The sequence below is a fragment of the Molossus molossus genome, unplaced genomic scaffold (assembly GCF_014108415.1).
Source record: "Molossus molossus isolate mMolMol1 unplaced genomic scaffold, mMolMol1.p scaffold_m16_p_10, whole genome shotgun sequence".
Taxonomy (NCBI): Eukaryota; Metazoa; Chordata; class Mammalia; order Chiroptera; family Molossidae; genus Molossus; species Molossus molossus.
Window position 1 is genome coordinate 5,030,548 of NW_023425345.1, and position 26,368 is coordinate 5,056,915.

General features: G+C 41.3%; 2 protein-coding genes across 5 annotated transcripts in view; one reads left to right on the forward strand and one right to left on the reverse strand.

Moving 5' to 3' along the window:
- DMC1 (DNA meiotic recombinase 1) overlaps positions 1–22,762 on the forward strand; it is a 37,167-nt gene extending 14,405 nt beyond the window's left edge. The window contains exons 12-14 of one of the 4 annotated variants that reach the window (XM_036251481.1): positions 431–491; positions 13,830–13,946; positions 21,454–21,739. In XM_036251481.1, the coding sequence (XP_036107374.1) occupies positions 431–491; positions 13,830–13,946; positions 21,454–21,523 (248 nt within the window). In that variant the 3' untranslated portion in view covers positions 21,524–21,739. Of the gene's footprint in view, positions 1–430; positions 492–13,829; positions 13,947–21,453; positions 21,740–22,721 lie in introns of those variants that run through there. The other 3 variants (XM_036251482.1, XM_036251484.1, XM_036251483.1) reach the window with 3 other exon arrangements.
- Positions 22,406–23,698, reverse strand: LOC118623668 (protein FAM50A-like). Its single transcript, XM_036251485.1, has one exon. The coding sequence runs from the start codon at positions 23,696–23,698 to the stop codon at positions 22,679–22,681; it is 1,020 nt and encodes a 339-aa protein (XP_036107378.1). The 3' UTR covers positions 22,406–22,678.
- Between the last annotated feature and the right edge of the window lie 2,670 nt (positions 23,699–26,368).

Consider the following 26,368-nt stretch of genomic DNA (forward strand, 5'->3'; position numbering starts at 1 on the left):
AGCATCTGTGACTGTTTGCTGAGAAGACTTTGCATGGAAGCTCAGAATAATGTCAGGAGGCAATTTTTTTTTTTTTTTGGTATGTGCCCCTAGCGGGAACCGAACCCGGGACTCTCTGGTCTGCAGGCCGCCACTTCAACCGCTGAGCCAAACCGGCCAGGGTGGCAATACATTTTTAAAAATTAAATTACCTTCATGAGAATTCTGGTCTTTTAAAAAAGTATTGATTCTAATACAATAAGGTATCTAAATAATAACAATAATAACTTTAAATCAATTTATGTTATTGAAAAAATAGGAATATAATTTTGTTTATAAAATATAATTTTGTTCATGACACAATATTCCTAAACTATGAAATCTAAGCAAAGAACTTTTTTATATTTACTTTGCCATTATCTTAGTTTCTTAATTTTATTTCTTGATGCAGAATATAATGTGGCTGTGTTTGTGACCAATCAAATGACTGCTGATCCAGGAGCAACTATGACGTAAGCCCCAATATTCTGCTTTTGTATTTCACAAAGGTTAATAACAGAAGATTAAAGTATAGAATAGAAAATAATTCCAGCTCTGGCTGGTTTGGCTCAGTGGTTAGATTGTCAGCCTGTGGACCAAAGAGATACAGGCTTGATTTCGGTCAAGGGCACGTACCTCAGTTGTGGTTCAATCTCTGGCCCTGGTCGGGGTTGTGTGGGAGGCAACCAATCAATGTGTCTCTCTCACACTGATGTTTTTCTCTCTCTCTCCCTCCATCTTATTCTATCTGAAAAATCATTGGAAAAATATCCTCAGGTGAGGATTTTTAAAAAAAGGAAAGAAAATAATTCCAATATAATCAGTTCTGATGTGGGCACAAATATATCACAAACCTTTTTATTGCACAGTGCTTATTACTTTATAATTGCAAATATCACTTATTTGTTATCCAGAACCCATTTTTTCTCTAGTTGTTTATAAAAGAAAGCAATAGTTTAACTATTTTCAGAGATACTTTGCACTCCAATTTTGTCTAGGATTAAAAGAATATTGAAGCATAATAAGAAAAAGATCCCAGAGAAATTAAAACATATTCCAGATACATGAACGGCTTCTATTGCACTGATAAGCTGTTAGCCTTTTTAAAAAAAGCAGACTCTTTACAGGATATACATATTTATAAGAGGTCCTATGAGAGAAGTCTACTATTTGAAGAAACAGTTTCAGTTCATACTAGGCATATACAGAATTTGTTGAAATATTTGCGCATACTATTGGTGGCTCTGTTTGAAAGATGGCAGTGAGCCCTGGCCGGTTTGGCTCAGAGGTTAGAGCATCAGCCTGTGGACCAAAGAGTCAAGGGTTTGATTCTGGTCAAGGGTATGTACCTTGGTTGCGGTTCGGTCCACGGCTGTGGTCAGGGTCATGAAGGAGGCAACCAGTCGATGTCTCCTTTATGTCGATGTCTCTCTCTCTCTCTCTCTCTCTCTCTCTCTCTCTCTCTCTCTCCCTCTCCCTCTCCTCTCCCTCTCCCTCTCCCTCTCCCTCTCCCTCTCCCTCTCCCTCTCCCTCTCCCTCTCCCTCTCCCTCTCCCTCTCCCTCTCCCACTCTATCTGAAGATAAATGGAAAAATTATCCTTGGGTGAGGATTTAAAAAAAAAAAAAGAATGAAAGTTGGCAGTGAAGGGAAAGGCAAGCAGAGATAAAAGAAGGTAATGGAAACAGAAAATTTGAAGAAAGGTTAGTTGCTACTATCAAAAATTCTGAAGATTATGTATCTGAACAAACAAGCAGAATAATCCTGAACCCATAAAAAGTTGCAAGACTAGTATAATGATACACATTTATCTTTCACCTAGGTTCATCAAATTGTTAAACTTTTGCCACATTTTTTCTTTCTGTGTGTGCACGCACTCAAATAAAATCTTTCTCCATACACACACATGCTGTGTGTGTGTGTGTGTGTGTGTGTGTGTGTGTGTGTGTGTGTGTGTATGTTTTGGTGAACCATTTGAAGGTTTCTTTTTCCCCCTGAACCACTCAGAATTATTAGTAGACATCATGACACTTCACCTTGTAATAGTTCAGTATATCTCTTCTAAGAACAAGAACATTTTCCTACATAACCACAATATAATTATTATACTTAGGAAAGTTAACATTGGTATACTTGTGTTATCTAATATACAGTTGTATTTGAGTATGTCCAATTGTGCCAATAATTTCCTTTATAATATTGGCATTTTTGTTTTATTTAGATTTAAGATCAATGGAGGGTCATACGTTGCATGTAATTGTCATATCTCTTAAGCCTCTTTAATCAGAAAAGCTCCTCAACCTTGGTTAGACTTTTATGACACTGATATTTGTGAAGAGCACAGGCCAACTGTTTTTCAGAATGTCCCTCAATTTGGAGTTGATTTTTTTCTCATTATTTAAAGTGTTAAACACTTTTGGCAGAACTATAAGGCAGTTTGTCCCATTATTAGTGATGTTAAGTTTGATCATGTGATTAAAATGGTGTTCACAAAGTTTCTGCATTGTATAAGACCTTTTCCTCTTTGTAATCAATAAGTAATTTGTGAGATGATACTTTGAGACTCGTGCGAATACCTTGTTCTAAGATAAGCTTTCACCCATTGATTTCTTTTTGTTATTGTTAATCCTCACCTGAGGGTATTTTTCACTGATTTTTGATAGAGTGGAAGAGAGGGAAGGGGAAAGAGAGAGAGAGAGAAACATCAATGCAAGAGAGACACATTGATTGGTTGTTTTCCGCACGACCCCCACCGGGACCAGGGATTGAATCTGCAACTCAGGTATGTGTCCTTGACTGGGAATCAAACCTGTGACCCTTCAGTCCGCGGGCTGACCCTCTAACCTCTGAGCCAAACTGGCCAGGGCTCATCCATCGATTTTAACATCTATTTAAGATTCTTGCTTCCGTCAGTTATAACTCTAAATATCACTACATCAGACAGTGGCAGATAAATGAGTCATTGACATATTTTTTTAATGATTTTTCTTTTATTGATTTTAGAGAGAGAGGAAGGGAGAGGGAGAAGATAGAAACATCAATGAGAGAAAACATCGATTGGCTGCCGCCTGCATGCTCCCCACTGGGGATTGGACCCAAAACCTGGACATGTGCCCTGACTGGGAATCAAACCAGCAACCTCTTGGTGAATGGGTCAACACTCAACCACTGAGCCACACTGGCCAGGCTGACATATTATTATTATTTTTTTATCCTCACCCGAGGACATTTTCCCATTGTTTGTGCAGATAGAGTGAGAGGAAGAGAGAGAAACATCCACGTGAAAGGGACACATCAAGTGGTTGCCACCTGCATGACCCAACCAGGGCTGGGGACAAACTGCAACCGAAGTACATGCCCTTAGTGGGAATCGAACCCAGGCCTCTCTGGACCGAAGGTCGATGCTCTAACCGCTGAGCCAAACCGACCAGGGCTATTTTTTAATTATTATTAACTGCAGTCACTCTGCTATACATTACATTCCCCCAAATTCCAATTATAAAATAAGTCATGGAAATTGACATATATATTAGAAGACATTTGATATGCTAATATAAATTCTGCAAATTGTACTGAAATGAATGTGTCTCTTGTTAGGCATTTTCTAAATTAACACTAAGAGTATTGCTGCATCTTCTGCAGTTTGATATCTCTCTTACTTTTCAATACTCTTTTATAAGTATTTTCTACTTAATCACAGGAGATTTTAATATGAAAAGAGTACATAAATGATATTAAACAAGTTAAAAAGATTGAGGAGGGGGAAATCAATCAATTAATTTAATCAATAAATATGAAAATGTGTGCATCAAGATCCTGGAAATTCACTAGTGAACAAAAGAGATTATGTGCCTTGCCTCCATAAAAATAGGCAAATAAATGATGTCCATGTAACTCAAAATTTTACGGTCTTGGTAGGGCATGCATTGTCATTGGTCTTTGAGTGGTTAAGGCAATCTTCTCTGTTTTATAGGGTATCTTTATACATAGGACATGAAGTACTTCACAAACAGAATAATTTTAAACTGAAGAGAAATGGAAGATTTTTAAGGCTTGCTTTAAAAAGAGAAAAATGACTCATTGGCTCAGTGGGTTGCATTCAAACAAAACAGTTCAAGTTAAAGAGCAATGTTCTTTCTTCGGGTGTGGGGAGGGAACATTGAAGAGGCCAACACTGTCTATCTGGAGTTAGAAGGCAAGTGAAATCACTGTGAATTAGGTCACAGATAGGGGTTCTTTTTCTGATATTTGTAGAAAGTTTCAAAAAGAGTAAAACCATTTTGAATTGACTCCAGTAAGACAATGACAGGAGAAGTAGAGGGGTGGCAGGAAGAAAATGATTGAAGGAGTCAGGGGAAGAGATTTATAATGAAAGGAGCTAAGTAAAGAGTCAGATAAGGTAACAGAGCCTAGTATTTTTGCTGGTCAATCTGCTTCACCTAGCTGAGTTGTAAGGAAACAAGGTTCACCATAATTAGTATATTCTGAAGTATTTTAAATAATAACAATACAAAGTAAATGCATGTGTTCATATAAGGCACATAAATTACCACACTAAATGAAAAAAACAAACAAAGAGGACAGTTTTAAATTAAAGGATTTCAAATGCTAATAGAAAACCTCCCATAAAGAAAATACTTTTGTTTCTCAGTGCTGAGGAACTCCAAGTTACAGCTCGCCTGGGCCCTGTCAGAGTAATATCACTATAATTGGTAGGAGTCCCCAAGTACACTGACAATAATTGAGGCTTATATCCCATGCATTATACTTGTGGCACATTGTATTAAAAAGGAACAAAATTATAGAGTCGAGGAGTTGCTGTGTGATACAGCAGAACAGCAGCTCCTAGATGAGGCTTACAGATACAGATTTCAGAACTAGAATGATCCAGTTAATGAAGGTCTGGAGATAAAAAGTCAGCGTATCAGGCTATAAAGCTCCACACCAAGGCAAATAATAAGATGAACAATGAATAAGACTATGATGTTGTCTACTTCATTTGTGTATTTGTTTTGCTAAAACAAAAACTCATCTTAGAACATTTGCAGTCTTAAAAATATGAAGTCAGTTTATTCTCTAGGAATGTCTCCTACTGATTCAACATCATTGACTTAAATTAAGAAGCAATATGGTTAGAGAAAAATAAAAAACATTAAACCAAAAAAAAAAAAACATTAAACCAGGGTCACTAGCATGGTGACCTTGTTCAAGTCATTTGAACTTATATTCTTTCCCATCAAAAGTAAGATAACTTATATTTATTGATTGCTCATCATGTGCCTAGTTTTTCCTGCATAATCTTGTAATTCACTCAACCTCCTTGGGATTTCTGGTTCTTTCTATGAACGCAGACTCAGTATGTTGCTCCATCCTTTCCCTGCTCCCATGAAACTCTAGAATTCCATTTCAAAATGTTGAAAAAAGAAGTATAGATTTTTCTGCGTACTTTGGGAGGAAACAAAAGGGGTGGATTACTTAACAAATCTTGTTAAACATACTCCTTTTATTTTATTTTTTTTTTTCTTTTAATCCTCACCCGAGGATATTTTTCCATTTTTTGTACAGATAGAATGGGAGGGAGAGAGAGGAAGGGAGAGAGAGTGAGAAACATCGACGTGAAGGGACACATCGAGCGGCCGCCACCCGCACGACCAACCAGGGTCAGGGACAAACTGCAACCGAAGTACGTGCCCTTAGCGGGAACCGAACCCGGGTCTCTCCGGACCGCAGGCCGACGCTCTAACCGCTGAGCCAAACTGGCCAGGGCTAAACATACTCCTTTTAAAACCATCTCTTCTTTTTCTCCAAAATTCTTCTCTTTTGGCAGTATTCTTTTCTCCCTGTCTTCCCCTAATCTCAAAGCATCCTACTTATTTGAGGGTATGCTCACTCAGTCTTTTTCTCCTTAATGGACCCCTTCTAAAAAATTCCATCTGTATAGCCCTGGTGGGTTTGGCTCAGTGGTAGAGCATTGGCCCGTGGACCAGTGAGTCTCGCATTTGATTCTGGCCAAGGGCACGTATCTTGGTTGCAGTTTGTCCCCAGCCCTGGTTGGGGTTGTGCGGGAGGCAACCAGTCAATGTGTCCCTCTCACATTGATGTTTCTCTCTCTCTCCCTCCCACTCTTCTGAAAATAAATAGAAAAATATCCTTGGATGAGGATTTTTTTAAAAAATTCCATCTGTATAAAAAATATTAATAAATTAAGAATTAAAGGGAAAATCCATTTGTAAGCTTACCCCTTAGCAAATCAAAAGTGCCTGGGACCCATTGTCCCTCAACCTTGCCTTTGGCTTGGTCCATCAGGCCCCACTCCAACACGTTTTTCAGGCAGATACTATTATTATTCCTAATATATAAAGAGGAAACAGAGGCTGAGTATTTAGTACTTGCTCAATCACACAATTAAAAAACAGAGCCAGTATTTTAACTCTGGTATCTAAAGGAGGGATGTGGGTGTTTTTCTGAAGCTGCTTTTACTTGGTTAGAAATAGAAGTAAATTAAAGCCCTCTAAAAGAATGTGGAATACTATAACACTTTCTTGTACTTTACCTCAAGACTTAGCTCAAAGGAAGTTCAAAGAAACTTTAAGAAGATTTTCTTGGCCCTGGCCGGTTTGGCTCAGCGGTTAGAGCGTCGGCCTGCGGTCCTGAGAGACCCGGGTTTGGTTCGCGCTAAGGGCGCGTACCTCGGTTGCAGTTTGTCCCCGGCCCTGGATGGTCGTGCGGGTGGCAACCACTCGATGTGTTCCTTTCACGTCGATGTTTCTCTCTCTCTCTCTCCCTCCCACTCTATCTGAACAAAAAATGGAAAAATGTCCTCGGGTGAGGATAAAAAAAAAAAAAGAAAAAGAAAATTTTCTTGGCCTACATGTTTTATCTGAATTGTTCAGTTAAATAATAACTCTTTATTGAGTATCTCTTATGTACCAAGATTACTGTAAGGGTAGCTAATTGGTACAGTTCCTGGCATGTAGTAGGCTCTCAATGAGTTATGCTAAATATATCTTGAATCCTCACAACAGCCCTAAGAGATAAGGTCTTTTTATTATCATTTTACAGTTGAAGAAACTGAGATTCATAAAGGTAAGGAGCCCAAGGTAATAGAGATAATGTGTTTGAGTCAGGATTAAGAAAGCAGGCAATGCCCTGGCCAGTTTGGCTCAGTGGTTAGAGCATTGGCCTGCGGTCTGGAGAGACCTGGGTTCGGTTCCTGCTAAGGGCACGTACCTCGGTTGCAGTTTGTCCCCGGCCCCGGTTGGGTCGTGTGGGTGGCGACCACTGGATGTGTCCCTTTCACATCGATGTTTCTCTCTTTCTCTCTCTCCCCCTCCCACTCTATCTGAATAAAATATCAAAAAAATGTCTTCGGGTGAGGATAAAAAAAAAAAAAAGAAAGTAGGTAATAATAATTGTAGTTACTGGACTAAAGCCTTACCTACATTATTTCATTTTGTTCTCACAACTACCCTACTAGTTAGGCACAGTTATTATCCCCCATTTAAAATGAAGAAACAGCCCTGGCTGATTTGGCTCAGTGATTAGAGCGTCGGCCTGCAGTCCAGAGAGACCCGGGTTCAGTTCCCACTAAGGGCACTTACCTCGGTTGCAGTTTGTCCCCAGCCCTGGTTGGGTGTTGTGGGTGGCAGCCACTCAATGTGTCCCTTTCATGTCGATGTTTCTCTCTCTCTTTCTTCCTCCTGCTCTATCTGAACAAAAAGTGGAAAATGTCCTCAGATGAGGATAAAATAATAATAATAATAAAATAAAATATAATGAAGAAACACACTTAGAATGGTTAAACAATTTTCCTGAGGTTACATGTCTGGCTGATAAGCCAAAAGTTGAACCCGGGTCTAATTCCAAAGTTCATACACCACACAGTACATCAGAGTTGTATATGACTGGAGGAAGGTAAGCATGCTATCATTTGAGAGGCTTTGCAGTGATATATCCATTACCCTGGTGAGCTGACCAGAGTTCAGGGCTCTCAGCCTTGCAGGCAGAGGTTTTCTTTGGTCAGCCTGCTAAGAACAAACCTCTCTCTTAATCAAGCTTATGAGACTCAAAGATCAGACAGTCAGTTTACTGATACTGAAAATGTAACTACATTTGAGGTTCTTATGACCAGTGTATTCTCTCTCTATAGGCAGACCTCTACAGGAATCCAAATTTTAATCCAAAGTTATTTACTAAATATGGAATCCAAGCAAAGGGAAATAATTAGATGAGTTAGAAGAGTAAGGACTGCCACATACTAAGGACTCAGTAAATCTTGGTTGTTATTATTATTAATACCTATCTATACCAGAGGGGAAAGAAACCATGAATCTCCTAAACATATATGCAAATTTTTTTTTTCCCCTTTTAAATTTTTTTTTCTTTTTCTTTTTTTCAAATCTTTATTGTTGGATGTAAAATGTATTACAGATGTTCCACATTTTTCCCCCATTGACCCCCTCCTCCCTACTCCCGCCCCCCTCCCACCTTTTCCCACACTATTGTCTGTGTCCATTGGTTATGCATATAAGTTCTTTGGTTTATTTCTTCCCACCCCACCCCCCCAGCCCCTTTCCCTTTGAGGTTTGTCAGTCTAGCAATGAATTTGTGCTTCTTAATCCCTTCACCTTTTTCACCCATTCCCACAACCGCCCTCCCAACTGGCAACCAACAAAATGTTCTCTGTATCTATGAGAAAGTTTCTGTTCTATCTGTTCATTTTGTTTGTAGATTCCATTGTTGATAGATATGTATTCATTGCCATTTTGTTTGTTCAAACATTTTCTTTTTCTTCAAAAAGACCCTTTATCATTTCATATAATAACGGTTTGGTAGTGATGAAGTCCTTTAACTTTTTCTTGTCTGGGAAAGTTTTTATATGTCCATCGATTCTAAATGACAGCTTTGCAGGATAGAGTAATTTTGGTTGTAGGTTCTTGGTTTTCATCACTCTGAATATTTCTTGCCACTCCCTTCTGGCCTGCAAAGTTTCTTTTGAGAAATCAGCTGACAGCCTTATGGGAACTCCCTTGTAGGTAACTAGCTGCCTTTCTCTTGCTGCTTTTAAGATTCTCTCTTTGTCTTGAACCTTTGGCATTTTGATGATGATGTGTCTTGGTGTGGGCCTCTTGGGGTTCATCTTGTTTGGGACTCTCTGTGCTTCCTGGACTTGTATGTCTGTTTCCTTCCCCAAGTTAGGAAAGTTTTCTGCCATTATTGTTTCAAACAGGTTTTCAATTTCTTGTTCTCTCTCTTCTCCTTCCGGCACCCCCAAGATGCGAATGTTGGCATGCTTGAAGTTGTCCCAGAGGCTCCTTACACTATCCTCATTTTTTGGGATTCTTTTTTCTTGTTTTTTGTTTTTTTTTTAATCCTCACCCGAGGACATTTTTCCATTTTTTGTTCAGGTAGAGTGGGAGGAAGAGAGAGCAACAGAGAGAGAGAGAAACATCGATGCGAAAGGAACACATCGAGTGGCTGCCACCCGCACGACCCAACCAGAGCCAGGGACAAACTGCAACCAAGGTACGCGCCCTCAGCGGGAACCGAACTGGGTCTCTCAGGACCGCAGGCCGACGCTCTAACTGCTGAGCCAAACCGGCCAGGGCGGGATTCTTTTTTCTTTTTGCTGTTCTGATTGGGGATTTTTTGCTTCCTTATATTCCAAATCGATGGTTTGCTCCTTGGATTTACATACTCTATTATTGAAGCTGTGTAAATTATTCTTTATTTCAGTTAATGCCTCCTTCAATTCTAACTGTGTATCCATGATTTCTAACTGGTCCTTTTTTATGCTCTTGAGGCCCTCCCTAAGTTCACTGAGGTTCTCACTAAGTTCACTGAGCATCCTTATAAGCAGTATTTTGAACTCAGTATCTGTTAGGTTGCTTATCTCCCTTTCGCTTAGTTCTTTTATTGGGGTTTTGTTCTGTTCTTTCATTTGGGACCTGTTTCTTTGTATCCTCATTTTGGCTGCCTCCCTGTGTTTGTTTCAGTGTATTACTTAATGAGAGGTATGGGGCTCCCTGAGACCCGATGCTGCTCGTTTGAAAGAATTTAGGAAAAACCTGAAGCAGGATCCAAGACCGGCCAATCCTATGGTTAAGCAAGTGGCAACAGCTTGGGTTGGCTTGACAGTTGTGTGGCGCGGGGCGGGGCCTCAGGGAGTCAGCATGGCAGGGCTACCAGTGTGAGCCAGGTTGCTGGAGTCCCAGATATGGAGACTGTCTGCTGCCCCAGGGAAGGGCTCGCCAAAGGAACAAAGGCCTCTTACAGCACGTTTGTCCCCGAGAAAGCCCCCTCTCCAGCCCTCGCTCCAGTGCCAAACAGCTCAGTTCTTCCCTGTATGTCTCTGGCGCCCCTCGAGCTGCCTCCCCTCCGAGCTTAGAGGGAATGAGTCCGATAAGTCTGTGCGCGGGCCCTTTAGGGAGCTGCCTGGGGCTCCAGCCGCTTCAGGTTCCGCTGGTTTTTCCAACCAGAAGTTATGGGGACTTCTCTTACTGGCACTGGAACCCTGAGCGGGGCACCTGGTGTGGGACGGGGACCCCTCAGTCCTCAGGAAGGACCTTCCCAGCCGCGGGAGCCTCCTGATTTTTATCCGCCACACGTGGGTGTGGGACCAACCCGTTGTGCCATCGCCCCTCCTACCAGTCTGGATGTGGCTGCAGATTTAATTCCGTAGTTGTAGGACTTCCATTCAGCTTGATTTCAGGCGGTTTTGAATGATGGTTGTTCTGTAGTTTAGTTGTAACTTTGATGTGGTTGTGGGAGGACGCGATACCATGTTTACCTACACCACCATCTTGACTGGAAGTCCTTATGCAAATTTTTATATATGTACATTATTCTTGGAGAGAGTCTATATCTTTTTTTTTTTTTTTATCTTCACCCAAGGACATTTTTCCATTTTTTTGCTCAGATAGAGTGGGGAGGGAGGGAGAGAGAGAGAGAGAGAGAGAGAGAGAGAGAGAAACATCGACATGAAAGGGACACATCGAGTGGCTGCCACCGCATGACCCAATCAGGGCTGGGGACAAACTGCAACCAAGGTCCATGCCCTTAGCAAAAACCGAACCCAGGTCTCTCAGGACCACAGGCCGATGCTCTATCCACTGAGTGAAACTGGCCAGGGCAAGAGAGTCTATAACTTTTATTAAATTATCAACATGTTAGTATTCTATAAAAAAGATTAAGAGCCATAAATTTGACCCCAAATTCCACCCAGAATCCTGAATACCTTGATGGAGCAAGTAAAATTTGAATTGGCTTGACATTCTCCCAGAGCTAAGGCTGCTATGCTATGTTGCAATCTATTTGATTAAGCATAACCTCTTAGTTTATGACTCATTCTAAGTACATTTTTTTCTTCCCATATCTTTTCTATATATTTTCTTACTGCTTTTGCATATCCTATAATGTATTTCCCTGTTTAGTTCATTCAAAATTATCTCCCTTTGGAGATGATATTCTTTTTTTTTTTTTTTAGATAGAGCGGGAGGGAGAGAGAGGAAGAAAGAGAGAGAGAGAAACATCGACGTGAAAGGGACACATGGAGTGGCTGCCACCCGCACGACCAACCAGGGCCGGGGACAAACTGCAGCCGAGGTACATGCCCTTAGCGGGAACCGAACCTGGGTCTCTGTGGACCGCAGGCCAATGCTCTAACTGCTGAGCCAAACTGGCCAGGGCTGGAGATGACATTCTTAACATTCAGGCTGTTCACCAAGAATAATCAAGAACAAGCAGTAATACCTATTCTCTTTTATGCGTAGTGTACTACATTGGAAACAGCAAATAATTTGCTAAGAAAACACCATGGCTATACAGCTAAAAGCTCTAGCTTTCTGCTCTTCTTTAGATGATCTGTACTGGCGTTGGGAAAGGATTACTTCAATTAGGGAGAAATTCTATCTCCTTTTACATTTGCCTTTCTGTCAGAACACCCTTCAAAATTTCCTTGAATTATAGCTTCTTCAAAGGTATATCACAAATCTGTGTCCAAAAGGATCTAGATCAAGGAGACCCAAATTATCTTCTCTTCTGTATTCATTCAATGATATTTATTGAGTGCCTTCTATATTATAGGCACTTTCCTAAACAGCTGAGTTACAAAGATGAATAAGGACTTAAAATAAAGGGGGAGTGAGACCCATGAATTAAAAATTACAATGTAGTATGCTTTATTTTTATTTATTTATTTTTTTATTGATTGATTTGAGAGAGAGAGGAAGGGAGAGGGAGAGAGAGAGATAGAAACATCAATGAGAGAGAGTATTGATTGGCTGCCTCTTCCATGCCCCACACTGGGGATTTGGCCCACAACCTGGTCATGTGCCCTGACCAGGAATCAAACTGGTGACCTCTTGGTGCACGGGTCGATGCTCAACCACTGAGTCACACCGGCCTGACTGTAGTATGCTTTAATAGAAGAATATATACAATAGTTTGAGAGCACAGAGGAGACAGGTTCTACTCTATGTCAGAGTATCAGGCAAGGCTCCCAAGAAGGGATGACAACAGTGGGAAAAAGGCTATCGTTTTCGAGGGAATCCTGTGTGCAAAGACATTGAGGTGTAAGAGCAGTTGCTGAAATAAAAAAAAAAAAAAAAAAAGAGAGGAAGAAAGACTACAACTGTAAATCAGTATGTAGGTGGCAGATAGAAAGAAGGTGGAGTTGAGGGAGCTGCTTCCTGAGAGCCCTCATTTTCTTTGTGAAGAAGTAGATGGTGTTGTCAAAGATAAAGAGACAAGAATACAGAAGGGGACTTAAGGAGACCATTGAAGTTTTGGAAAAGGGGAGGTGAAGCTAACCATGCTCACATAGGAGAATTTCTAGCAGTATTGAGAGACCATCCATAACATAGCTGTTAAAATTTCTCTCTGCCCATTTAGCTAACTCTGACTATTCTTTCTTATATCCCCTTGGTAGAATCTTCTAACTGGTCTACATTCTGTGGCAGCATCAATCTTTCTACAGTCCAACATTCTCCTTGATAGTTTTATTTCTTCCATATCTAAGATTATTCTCACTGAAAATTTATAACCTATAGCACATTAAAGGCTTCCAACATATAATTAACACATAAGAAAGATGTTCTGCCCTGGCCGGTTTGGATCGGTAGTTAGAGCATTGGCCTGTGGTCCAGAGACCTGGGTTCAGTTCCCGCTGAGGGCATGTACCTTGATTGCAGTTTGTCCCCAGCCCTGGTTGGGTTGTGCAGGAGACCGCCACTCAATGTGTCTCTTTCACATCAATGTTTCTTTCTCTGTTTCTCTCCCCCCCCCACCCCCCACTCTATCTGAACAAAAAATGGAAAATGTCCTCGGGTGAGGATTAAAAAAAAAAAGAAAGAAAGATGTTTTCAATCTGCTCTTATTTACATCACAGCATCATGAAGGCGGGTTGGGTATTTCTTATTCATTAGACGAAATAGTGCTTGGCACATAGTAGGCTGTTAACAAATATTTCTGATAAATGAATGCATGAATAAGTAAATAATATTTTGCAAAGAAGAAAAATTGCATAACTCTAAGAGTTATCCTAAGATAATAAGTAATGTTTTATTTGTGTTTTTTTTTTCTATTTAAAAAAATCAAACAAAACATTAACTATTTATCACAGGAATCTCAGAAGCCTAAACTGGATGGCTGCAAACCCTACCTCACTTCACAGTTAATGAACAAACTTCTGCTTGTTCAGAACACACACCTACTTCATCCTCCGCTATCCTCCACAGAAAACTTGTCTTGAAATTGCAGATATTACTCTATATAGTCCATGTAATATAACCTGAAAAAGGTGTTTTGAATTCAGTTTTCAGGCAGACCCCAAAAAACCCATTGGAGGACACATTCTGGCTCATGCATCAACAACAAGAATAAGTTTGCGAAAGGGAAGAGGAGAACTGAGAATTGCCAAGATTTATGACAGGTAAATATTTTCTTATTCTTTTTTTTTTTTTTTTTGAGATTTATTCTCTCTCTCTCTCTTTTTTTTAATCCTCACCCGAGGACATTTTTTGCATTTATCTTCAGATAGAGCAGGAGGGAGAAAGGGGGGAAGAGAGAGAGAGAAATATCGATGTGAGAGACACATAGAGTGGCTGCCACCCACATGACCCCAACTCGGGCCGGGGACAAACTGCACCCAAGGTACATGCCCTTAGCTGGAACTGAACCCGGGACTCTCTGGTCCACAGGCTGATGCTCTAACTGCTGAGCCAAACCGGCCAGAGCTATTCTCTTTTTTAAAAATATGTTTTTATTGATTTTTAGAGAGAGAGGAAGAGAAAGATAGAAACATCAATGTGAGAGAGAAACATCAGTTGGCTGCCCCCTACATGGCCCCTACTGGCGATTGAGCCTACAACCTAACCCAGCCCAGGAATCAAATTGGGACCTCTCAGTCCATGGGACAATGCTCAATGCACTGAGCCACACTGGCTGGGCATCTTATTCTTTTTAAAAATGTATCTAATTATTTTATTTTTATTAATTTTACAGAGAGAAAAAGGGAGAGGGAGCGAGAGATAGAAATATTGGTGAGAGGAGAATTGTTGATCAGCTGCCTCCTGCACACACCCTACTGGGGATCGAACGTGTGGCCCGGCTGTTTTCTCGTTCTTAATCAGATTCTTGTACATATGATATTTTTGTTTTGTTTTGTTTTTATTAATTTTCACCAGAGGACATTTTTTCCACTGACTTTTTAAAAAGTTTTTTCTTTATTGAATTTTAGAGAGATAGGAAGGGAGAGGGAGAGAGAGATACAAACATCAATGAGAGAGAACATTGATTGGCCGCCTCCTGCATGCCCCCTACTGGGAGATTGGGCCTACAACCTGGGCATGTGCCCTGACTGGGAATCGAACTAGCGACCTCTTGGTGGGTTGATGGTCAACCACTGAGCCACACTGGTCGGTCTTTTCCATTGACTTTTAGAGAGAGTGGGAGGGAGAGAGAAAGAGAGAAAAACATCGATGTGGACTGGTTGCCTCCCACACATGCACTGACTGGGGCCCAGGGATCCAACCCACAACCCAGGCACATGCCCTTGACCAGAAATAAAAAAAAACTTGATCCTTTGGTGCACAGGCCAACAACGCTCCAACCACTAAGCCACACCAGCCAGGGCATTGTACACATGGTATTAAATAAAATTGCCTCTCCTGAGAGGCTGTAATTATACCACTGGAAGATACTGCATTGTTTGAATTTCCTTCTCAAAAATTATTCAACTAATTGGGAAGTGCTTACTATGTACTAGGTTCTAGTACATAGGTACTAGGGATTCAGGAATTCTATGAACAAATAGACTTGGTCCTTGACCTTCTAAAGCTTACAGTAAAGCTAGATAATGAAATAATCAATTCCAACTGAAGTGTGGTAAGTGCAGGAAAAGTACAGGGTATGACAGGAATATATTCAGTTTTCTTTCCAAGTTTCAGTTTAAAAACATCACTTCTCCTGACCCTTGCAGTATAGGCTATACCCTACATTAAACCTTATATTCTTTCATAGTACTTTACTTATTTTTTTAATTTAAATTAATTTATTTTTGTTACAGATGTTTCTCCTTTCTCCCCCACTGATTCCCTCCTCCCCTTCCCTCCTCGCCCTCTCCCCAGCTTTGTTGTCCATGTTCGTTGTTCATGCATACATGCATATAAGTACTTTACTTATTTAATTTTTTTTTTTGTACTGATTTTAAAGAGAGAGGAAGTGAGAGGAAGAGAGAGATTGAAACATCGATGAGAGAGACCATTGATTGGCTGCCTCTTGCATGCCCCCCACTAGGGATCAGGCCCACAACCTGGACATGTGTCCTGACCAGGAATCGAACCGGTCACCTCTTGGTGCATAGGTCAACACTCAACCACTGAGCCATACCAGCCGGACAGTACTTTACTTATTTAATTAAGAATTATAGCCCTGCCCTAGCCGGTTTGGCTCAGCGGTTAGAGCATCAGCCTGATGTCCAGAGATACCCGGGTTCAGTTCCTGCTAAGGGCACGTACCTCGGTTGCAGTTTGTCCCCGGCCCTGAATGGTTCATGTGGGTGGCAACAACTCGATGTGTCCCTTTCACGTCGATGTTTCTCTCTCTCTCCCTCCCTCCCACTCTATCTGAACAAAAAATGGAAAAATGTCCTCGGGTGAGGATAAAAAAAAAAAATTATAGCCCTGGCCGGTTTGGCTCAGTGGTTAGAATGTCGGCCCATGGACCAGAGTCCTGGTTCAGTTCCCGCTAGGGACACGTACCTCAGTTGCAGTTTGTCCCTGGCCCCAAGGGCTTGTGTGGGTGGCAGACAGTCAATGTGTCTCTCTCACATTAATGTTTCTCTCTCTCTTCCTCCCTCTCCCCTTCCCGCTCTATCTGAAGAGAAATGCAAAAATGTCCTTGGGTGAGGATTAAAAAAAAAAAATTATAGACTATAAGTTTTATTATTATTTTTTTTTAATTTTTCATCCTCACCCAAGGATATTTTTTTATTGATATTCTGATAGAGTGGGAAGGAAGGTGGGAAGGAGAGAGAGAGAAACATCAATGTGAGAGAGATACATCAATTGGTTGTCTCCCGCACGACCCCAACCAGGGCCAGGGATCAAACTGCAACTGAGGCATTGTCCTTGACCAGAACTGAACCCTCGAGTCTTTGGTCCTGGGGCTGATGTTCTTTTTTTTTATCCTCACCCGAGGACATTTTTCCAATTTTTGTACAGATAGAGTGGGAGGGAGAGAGAGGGAGAGAGAGAGAGAGAGAAACATCGACGTGAAAGGGACACATCGAGTGGCTACCACCCGCACGACCAACCAGGGCCGGGGACAAACTGCAACCGAAGTACGTGCCCTTAGCGGGAACCGAACCCGGGTGTCTCCGGACTGCAGGCCAATGCTCTAACCGCTGAGCCAAACCGGCCAGGGCGGGGCTGATGTTCTAACTGTTGAGCCAAACCAGCCAGGGGTAAACAATAACTTTTATTTTTATTTTTTCCAATCCTCACCTGAGGACATTTTTTTTTTTTTCCTATATATCTTCAGATAGAGTGGGAGGGAGGAAAAGAGAGAGAAACATCTGAATGAGAGGGACACATTGATTGGTTGAATCCTGCATGACCCTGACTAGGGCTGGGGATGAACCAAAACCGAGGTATGTACCCTTGACTGGAATTGAACCTGCATCATTGGTCCATGGGCCAACACTCTAACCACTGAGCAAAACCGGCCAGGGCAATAAGTTTTAAAAAGTAACTTACTACTATGCCCTGGCCAGTTTGGCTCAGCGGTTAGAGCGTCGGCCTGCGGTCCGGAGAGACCCGGGTTTGGTTCCCGCTAAGGGCACGTACTTCGGTTGCAGTTTGTCCCCGGCCCTGGTTGGTCGTGCGGGTGGCAGCCACTCGATGTGTCCCTTCACATCGATGTTTCTCTCTCTCTCTCCTTCCTCTCTCTCCCTCCCACTCTATCTGTACAAAAAATGGAAAAATATCCTCGGGTGAGGATAAAAAAATAAAAATAAATAAAAAGTAACTTACTACACATCAGCGGGTCTTGGTTCTAGGCATAGAGTGAACAAAACAAAAATCAAGGCCCTGTCCTCATGGAGCTTACATTCCATTGGTAGTGATTTATAGTACAGCATATGTCATCCTTGCTAGACATTAAATACCTTGAGGATAGGGACACTATGCCTGGGACATCATAGATGTGCAATTTTTATGACTGATTGATTAGCTAACCCCGAGCAGCAAGGTAAAGATGTGTAATAACTCTTTACCCTAGGGAGGGGAAAGCCAGCCGAAAAGAAATCATATGAGCTCTTACTCTGATTTTTACTATGAATCACAGTGCTTATTATATATTATCATTAAATATATATTAAATAATCAGGTCCCACATCTACATAATTTTTATTCAGACCATTTTGCTTTTCATTACCTGTCCTATGGAAAACTATAATATTCAAATGCTATATTTTATGGAGTGTCAGCAGTCTCTATAAATTTGCTACAAATGTTTTTTAAATTAAATAGGTAGAATATTTTTGCGCTTTACTAAAACTTATTGGTCTATATCTTGCACAGATTGCTGTGCTTAGAAATTTCCTAACATTTTTCACTCTGAATTATAATCACCTCATTATATGTACATCTCCCTCACAGGGACTGGTGGGTTCTTTATAATCCCCAGCACCTAGCAAGCTACTTGGCACTAGTAGGAACTCAGTAACTATTTGTTAAATTAATAAATGAATGGACCTCCATGTTCAATCATTTGTATATTTCATCAAGCCCTGCAAACCTACAGGAACAGACAACTCCTGAAATTCTTACAATCCTAATAGAATACTACTGTTCTGCAGACTCAATAAAGGATAATTAAAGTTATAGAGATTAGTTATGTCCTGTCCTCGAGCTTACATTCAAATTGTCAAATTTTTATAAAAACAGAACTAGGTCAGAGTTTTTAAAATGTCAAAACTTAGTTTTCTAAGTTTCTAGTATGTGTAGCACACACTCTCTTCTTTTCCAGTCCCTAAAGATTTCTCACAAAGAATTCTCCTTAAGAACTTTTTGGTAGAGAAGCTGATGATGCTAATAATGATAGCTAACACTAATTGAGCGTCTACTATGTACTAGACTTTATACCAAGTGCTTTATATATATTTCATTGTTTATAACAACAACTCTAAGAGATAGAGGTCATTATCCCCATTTTACACATGAGGAAACCAAGGCCTCAAGCAGTTAGAACCATTGTTCCTTTACAGTCTTTTTTTTTTTTTTTATCCTCACCCGAGGACATTTTTTGATATTTTGTTCAGATAGAGTGGGAGGGAGAGAGAGAGAGAAACACCGACATGAAAGGGACACATCGAGTGGTTGCTACCCACACGACCCAACCAGGGCCGGGGACAAACTGCAACCGAGGTACGTGTCCTTAGCGGAAACCGAACCCGGGTCTCTCCAGACCGCAGGCCGATGCTCTAACCGCTGAGCAAAACCGGCCAGGGCTACAGTCTATTTTAGACACAGAAATTAGAGCAGTCCTTTGTAAAACTAAGATTATATCTATTCTCTGCTTAAAATCCTCCAATGGCTCCCCATCTTAACTCATAATAAAAGCCCAAGTCTCTACAGTGGTTTACAGAGCACGGCATGAATGGCCCTATTCCTGTTCCTCCTGCTCTCTCCTTGCTCACAGAGCTCCAGCCTCAGTGGGCACTTTGATGTTCTATACATGTCAGGCACCCTTCTACCCTGGGGCCTTTGTGCTTATTGTTCTCCCTGCCTGGAATAATCTTTTCCCTTATTGCCATTCTTCTGGTTATCTCCCTCACCTCCTTCAAATCTTTGATCAAATGTTACCTTTTCACCAATGCTTATCTTGATCTCCCTATTTAAAATGGCAACTAACCTCCTCCCAACTTCCATACTTCCAGAGTAAGGATTCTATCTCATTTTTATAAAATCTATAGGGTCTAGTACATGATAAAGTATGATTTTTTAAAAGTTAAAAATAAGACTTTCTTGCAAATAAATATAAAATGAACATGTCAAAGATTTTATTCAACTCTGTAATTAGGAAACCACTGATTCAAAGGATAATTTGAGAAAGAGATTTATGTAGTTAGTCAAAGAAATGCTAAAATAAATTTGCTAGCAAATGCAAAATTTGTTACTATACTTCCAGGCAGTAAACCGTAATATTTAAAGTTGTCTTTTCAGCCCTGGCCGGGTAGCTCAGTGGGTTAGAGCATTGTCCAGACAGGCCAAGGTTGAGGGTTCCATCTCTAGTTAGGGCATGTACAAAAATCAACCAGTAAATGCATAAATAAGTGGAACAACAAATTGATGTCTCTTTCTCTCTCCCTCTCTCTCTCCCACTCTCTCTCTCTAAAACAAAAAATCAATAGCCCTGGCCGGTTGGGCTCAGTGGTTACAGCATCAGCCCGAGGACTTGAAGGGTTGTGGGTGCAATTTCCAGTCAAGGGCACATCACATACCTGGGTTGCAAGTTCGATCCCTAGCCCCAGTCGGGGTCATATGGGAGGAAACTAATCAATGTGTCTCTCTCACATCGATGTTTCTCTCTCACTCTCTCTCCCTCCCTCCCTTCCACTCTATCTAAAAATCAATGGAAAAATATCCTAGAGTGAGGATTTAAAAAAAAAAATCAATAAATAAAGTTGTATTTTCTACTGGAGGGAAATCAGTTGCTTCTCTACACAATGAAATTCATTTCCATTGCTATAGACTTGAATAATCTGCATTGCTCTCAGACAAGAATAATCTGCATTGCTATTAGTTTTCTACAAATTAACTCTGCCCTACAGAATTGTAGAATAAAAAGGTAAAATTTTAAAGAACAGCCCAATCAGTGTGGCTCAGTGGATTGAGCATCATCCCATATGCCAACAGGTTGCTGGTTTGATTCACGGTCAGGGCACATGCCCACATTGTGAGCTTAATCCCCAGTAATGGGGCGTGCAGAAGGCAGCCAATTGATGTTTCTCTCACATCAGTGTTTCTATCTCTCTCCCCCTCTCCCTTCCTCTCTATCTAAAAAAAATCAATAAAAATATTTTTTAAAAAAAGGACATATGACTCATGTACAGTGTAAAATGTCAAAGAGTTTATTCAACTCACTAATGCAGTAATCAAAAAGATTTTATAAGTAGATAAAAAAAAAATCAAATTACCACACATATGTAGTTAGATAAGGAATGCTGAAATGAATTATAAGTTGATCAAAAACAGGTCACAGTATCCATAGGACAGTAATCATTTACATTCCTCCTTATACAATTTATATTTTTATGGACAAGAATAATTTGCATTACTCATAGATTTCTACAATTTACAGAGTTGTAAAATAGCTCAAAGACAATGAAAAGCATAGAGTACTCATAGAATTGGACAACCTAGAAAGATGTGCTAGCCAACTTATTTTCCTACTGAAAGTACTCAGTAATATTTTAGTTCATTTCAGCTTTTCAGTTTTCCCCCACACAGGTCTAGTTAGTAAAAGGTGCACATCCCTTTAGAATTAGGTAAGCCCTTAAGTGTCTGCTATACAATGCCTGATAACATACTGAAAGAACACTACTATCTTTTTTGTATATTTCTAAGTTTGGAGTTATTTTTCTTGACATTCAGAATCTTACATATAGTTGTTCAGAAGCATTTGAGATCTTGCTTCCCAGCATGTGCTCAGTTTGGCTCAAATAAACTTTAATAAGAATTTTTTTAAATAAAAGAAGTTATTCAATAAGTGTTTGTGAGGGTTGATAATACTTGTGGATAAATTCTGTAGTCCACATTTAGCTGTACCAACTCTGAGATGTCTCTGGAAATAGACTGATAGGATTATGATGCCTGTGACATGTATTTATAGAAACAGAGCTTTTTATAAACTTCTGTTCCCTTGCATTCTGTTAGCCCGGAGATGCCTGAAAATGAAGCCACCTTCGCAATAACGGCTGGAGGAATTGGGGATGCCAAGGAGTAGGTGGTGAATTGATGCAAATTGCTTCTTAGTGCTTATTAGGGGATGAAGAAATAGAAAAGCAGTCTCACATTCCAGATCTTGAAATAAGAGTTTGTTTTCCTCATGTTATTAAAGGAAAGTCAGCAAGAAATTTAAATCTTGTATTTACCTTAAAAGTCCCTGATTTATAACTTTACATTGTATGCCAATTCAGGAATATATATGTAAATGAATGAATAAACCTATTGAAAATAGTTGGGGAAGGGGTACCTGATTCTCTTACTTCATTCTTTTTTTTTTTGTTAATCCTCACCCAAGGATATTTTTTCCATTGATTCTTAGAGAGAGTGGAAGGGAGGAAAAGAGAGAGAAACATCAATGTAAGAGAGACACATCAACTGGTTGCCTCCCACACATGCCCCAACTGGGGCTAGGAATCAAACCCTCAACCCTTCAATGCACAGACCAACACTCCAACCACCGAGCCACACTGGCCAGGGAAGCTTTAAAAAAAAAAAAAAATTGTATGATTCCATTTATGTGAAACGTCCAGGATAGGCAAATCCATATAGACAGAAAGTACACTGGAGGGTGCCAGGGCCTGGGGGAGAGACTGCTAATGGGTATGGGGTAGGTCTCCTTTGGAGATGTTGGATATATTCTGGAACTACATAGAGATGATGGTTGTACAACATCATAAATATACTAAATACCCCTGAATTGTACACTTGGATATGGCCAAGATGGTGAACTTTGTTATGTGAATTTTATCTTTAAAAAATGTTTTTAAAAATAAAACAGTGCTCTGACTCTAACGTGCATTTTTAAAAAATAATTTTTATGTTTTTATTGATTTCAGAAAGGGGAAGAGAGAGAGAGAGAGAAAGAGAAACATTGGTCGGCTACCTCCTGCACACCCCCTACTGGTGTTCAAGCCCACAACCTGGGCATGTGCTCCCAGGGGGAATCCAACCTGGTACAGGGGAGGATACTCAACCAACTGAGTCACACCTGCCAGGCTAACATGTCCATTTCTTTAGTAAAGGACAGCATCAGGGGCAGGGGATGATCAGTCACATCACAACAGGGGTGAAGCCGGGCGTCTGGAATCCTGCAGATTGGAGGAGTGGGTAGACTGGAAGGAACAGGGTGAGCAAGCCTGGTCCACCTCTGCATTCACCGGATCGTATACTTGTCCCACTTCTTCTCGGGGTCGTAGGGTTCCCAGCGGCTGGCGGGGAAGATGTGCTTGTTCTTCTCGTACCAGCTCCTTAGCACCACCTTGCCTGCGTGTGACTCGTCCTTCTCCACAGTGGCGTCACTGAGCAGCCGCACATCATCATGGACATCGAAATTAAAGAGTGGTCCACTCTTCCCTCGTGCCTTGGTGACAATGAAATCGTAGAAGCTGTGGTGGTGGGGTATGATTAGGTCCTCCTTGATGTACATGAGCTGCTCCACCCCTGCTGACCTGAGCTCACTGAAGTCTTTGCGCAAGATCTCGAGCGCTTTCTGCAGGAACTGCTGCATGGTGTTGCCTTTTTTCATCTTGACTGTCCGCCGGTGCCCGGAGCCATCCCAGTAACTGAAGGTGATTTCAATCTCCTCGCTTTTGATCTTCTCCTGCTTGGCTTCCCATTCTTGCCTCAGCTCTTCCCGGAGCCGATTCTCCTCCTCCTCGCGGTCGCGGTCGGGCAAAAAGCTTGTGTCCACATCAGGGTTCTTCCCCAATTTCCTCTTCTTCGTGGTGATCTCTTCCCTTTCCAGTTCCTCCTCATACATGGCCATCTCCTCCTGCTCCTCGCCCACCTCCTCCTCTTCACCCACAGTGAAGGACAGGCAGGAGATCTTCCGCTTGGCCTCCTTCTTGCGCTCCTTCTCTCGAAGTCTCTCCAGTTTCAGCTGCAACTCCTTTGACTGCTCCTTCTTGGCCAGTTGCTTCTCCCGTTCCTTCACCAGTGCCTCCTGCTTGGCCTTCATGTCATTCAGGGTCACAAGTCCCACCGTGCTGGACTTGAGCTCCGCCTCTACGGCATCGTAGTGTGCAGAAAACTTCTTGTCAATGTTGGATTTCATTATGTTCTCCTCAGCGATCCGCTGCTTCATCTGCTCCATTTGCTCACGTTGCTTCTCCCGCTTCTTCATCAGGTGCATGGCGCGGCCCGCCTCGCTCGCGGCGCCCTTGTACTGAGCCATGGCGGCAGGGGGGCAAAGGGGGCAGAAGCGGCAGAGGCGGCAGAGGCAGCAGAGGTGGCGGCGGAGGCCGCGGAGGCTGCAGAAGGAACAACAGAGACAACAGCCTGGTAAAGTAAACGGATGCGGCGACCCGGACGTGCGTGCAGACGATGCCGGCGCCGTGACGTTGGCTACTAGGAGACGCGCAAGCGCAGGGTCCACTCCCTGCCCCGCCCTGCCCCGCCCCCTTTGTGTTAGGTTGTTAAGTGAGTCTCTCCATAGGGAAGGGAAGTCCAAAGGTTCAGAAATGTCCCACTCTACTCTAAATTTCCCCTCGAACACTTACAGAGAATACATTTCCGAAAGAGGGAGATGTTTAAGAAAAAAAAGTTTACAGGACACACAAAAAAAGCTTTTTTTAAAAAAAAATTTACAGTATCAAACAGTACATTCAGCTTTGTAACAACAGAAAATAAATATTAAATTAAGGTAAATTTTAAATCATTTTATTTTTTTTACCCTCACCCGAGGACATTTTTTCATTCTTTGTTCACATAGAGTGGGAGGGAGAGAGAGAGAGAGAGAAACATCGAAGTGAAAGGTACACATCTAGTGGCTGCCACCCACAGGGCCCAACTAGGGCCGGGGACAAATTGCAACCGAGATACGTGCACTTAGCGGTACCGAACCCAGGTCTCTCCGGAACGCAGGCCAACGCTCTAACTGCTGAGCCAAACCGGCCAGGGCCTGCAATCACTTTTAAAGAATGTACTTTTGATGCTCCGTGGTTAGAGCAACTGCCCTTGGACCAATGAGTCCCATGATGTGTCTCTCTCACATCGATGTCTCTCTTTCCCCCTCTCTCTCCCTCCCACTCTATTTGAACAAAAAAAAAAAAGGAAAAATATCTTAAGGTGAGGATTAAAAAAAAAAGAATGTACTTTTGCCCTGGCCGGTTTGGCTTGGCAGTTAGAGTGTCCACCTCTGACCAAAGAGTTGCAGGTTAAGGAGGGCAGGTACCTCCCTTGCGGTTCCATCTGGGCCCTAGTCAGGGTCCTGTGGGAGGCAATCAATGGGTATTTCTAACAAGTTTCCAAGTGATGTTGATGCTGCTGATTGATGGACCACATTTTGTGTATCAAGGATCCAGACTAGTGGTTCTGGTAGCATGACTTTTTAAAGTTTTGGGTAGAAAATTCAAAATATTTTTAAAATATTAAAGTTAATTTGAATGTAAAGTTTCTGATACTAATTTAGAAATGTGTAAAAGAAAATGATTTTTTCTGATTGTTAAACAAAAACAAAATCTAGTTTTCAAAATGTGTATATGATAAAAATATTTTAAAATTAAAATGGTAATATTTACAATGACAATCTTTATAAACTTCAAAAAGATTTCATCTCTTATGTTGCAACAACTTCTATAAAAATTCAAGTACTAAAAGTACCATGTTACAAAAGATATTTGATTATCCATTAAGTCATTCACTCACCAATTGTATATTGAATGCTAAGTTATAAAGAATATACAAGGAGCCCTGGCTGGTTTGGCTCAGCGGTTAGAGTGTCGACCTGCGGTCCAGAGAGACCTGGATTCAGTTCCTGCTAAGGGCACGTGCCTCAGTTGAGGTTTGTCCCCGGCCCTGGTTGGTTGTGCAGGTGGCAGCCACTCGATGTGTCCCTTTCACGTCAATGTTTCTCTCTCTCTCTCTTCCTCTCTCTCCCTCCCACTGTATCTGAACAAAAAATGGAGAAATGTCCTTGGGTGAGGATAAAAAAAAAAAAAGAATATATAAGGAAACTATAGTTTTTGTTCTCAAGGTATGTGTACACTAGTTAAGAAAAAAATACTAATATGTATGCAAGAATGAGAGAGCAAATGATTATATAGTCACTAATGTGATCTTGGATTGTAGGGTTCCAAAAAAGGAAGAGGAAAGGGTAGCCTGCAGGATAGCATGTGCAAAGTTTAGAAGCTGGGATTTCGAAACAAGAGACTAACCAAACAAGCAGAATTGTTCATAGTGTGTGGTAGTGGGGTACTGGGAAATAAGAGCTTTTTAATTTTTTTCATTTTACATTTCTTAAACCACAGAACTGCTTCCCTGAATAAACAAAGATAAAGATAAAGTCAGATTTTTCTATATTCTGCAAGGCCATTTAAGAAATGGCTTGTTTGGCCCAGCCAGTGTGGCTCAGTGGTTGAGCACCAACCCATGCACCAAGAGGTCGCCGGTTCAATTCCAGGTCAGGGCACATGCCCAGGTTGTGAGCTAAATCCCCAGTGGGGGGCATGCAGGATGACACCAATCAATGTTTTCTCTTATCGATGTTTCTACCTCTCTTTCCCTCTCCCTTCCTTTCTCTCTAAAATCATTAAAGGAAAAAAAAAAATTATTTCTTTGCCCTGGCCCGTTTGGCTCAGCAGTAGAGCATCAACCTGTGGGCCAAAGAGTCTTGAGTTTGATTCTGGTCAAGGTTTGTCCCCTCAGTTGCGGTTTGTCCCCAGCCCTGGTCGGGGTCGTGTGGAAGGCAGCCAGTTAATGTTTCTCTCCCTTTTTCTCACTCTCTCTCCCTCCCACTCTATCTGAAGATAAATAAAAAAATGTCCTCAGGTGATAATTTAAAAAAGAAAAGAAAAGAAATGGCTTCTTTTATAGAGATAGAACATTTGTTGACCTCAGATAAATC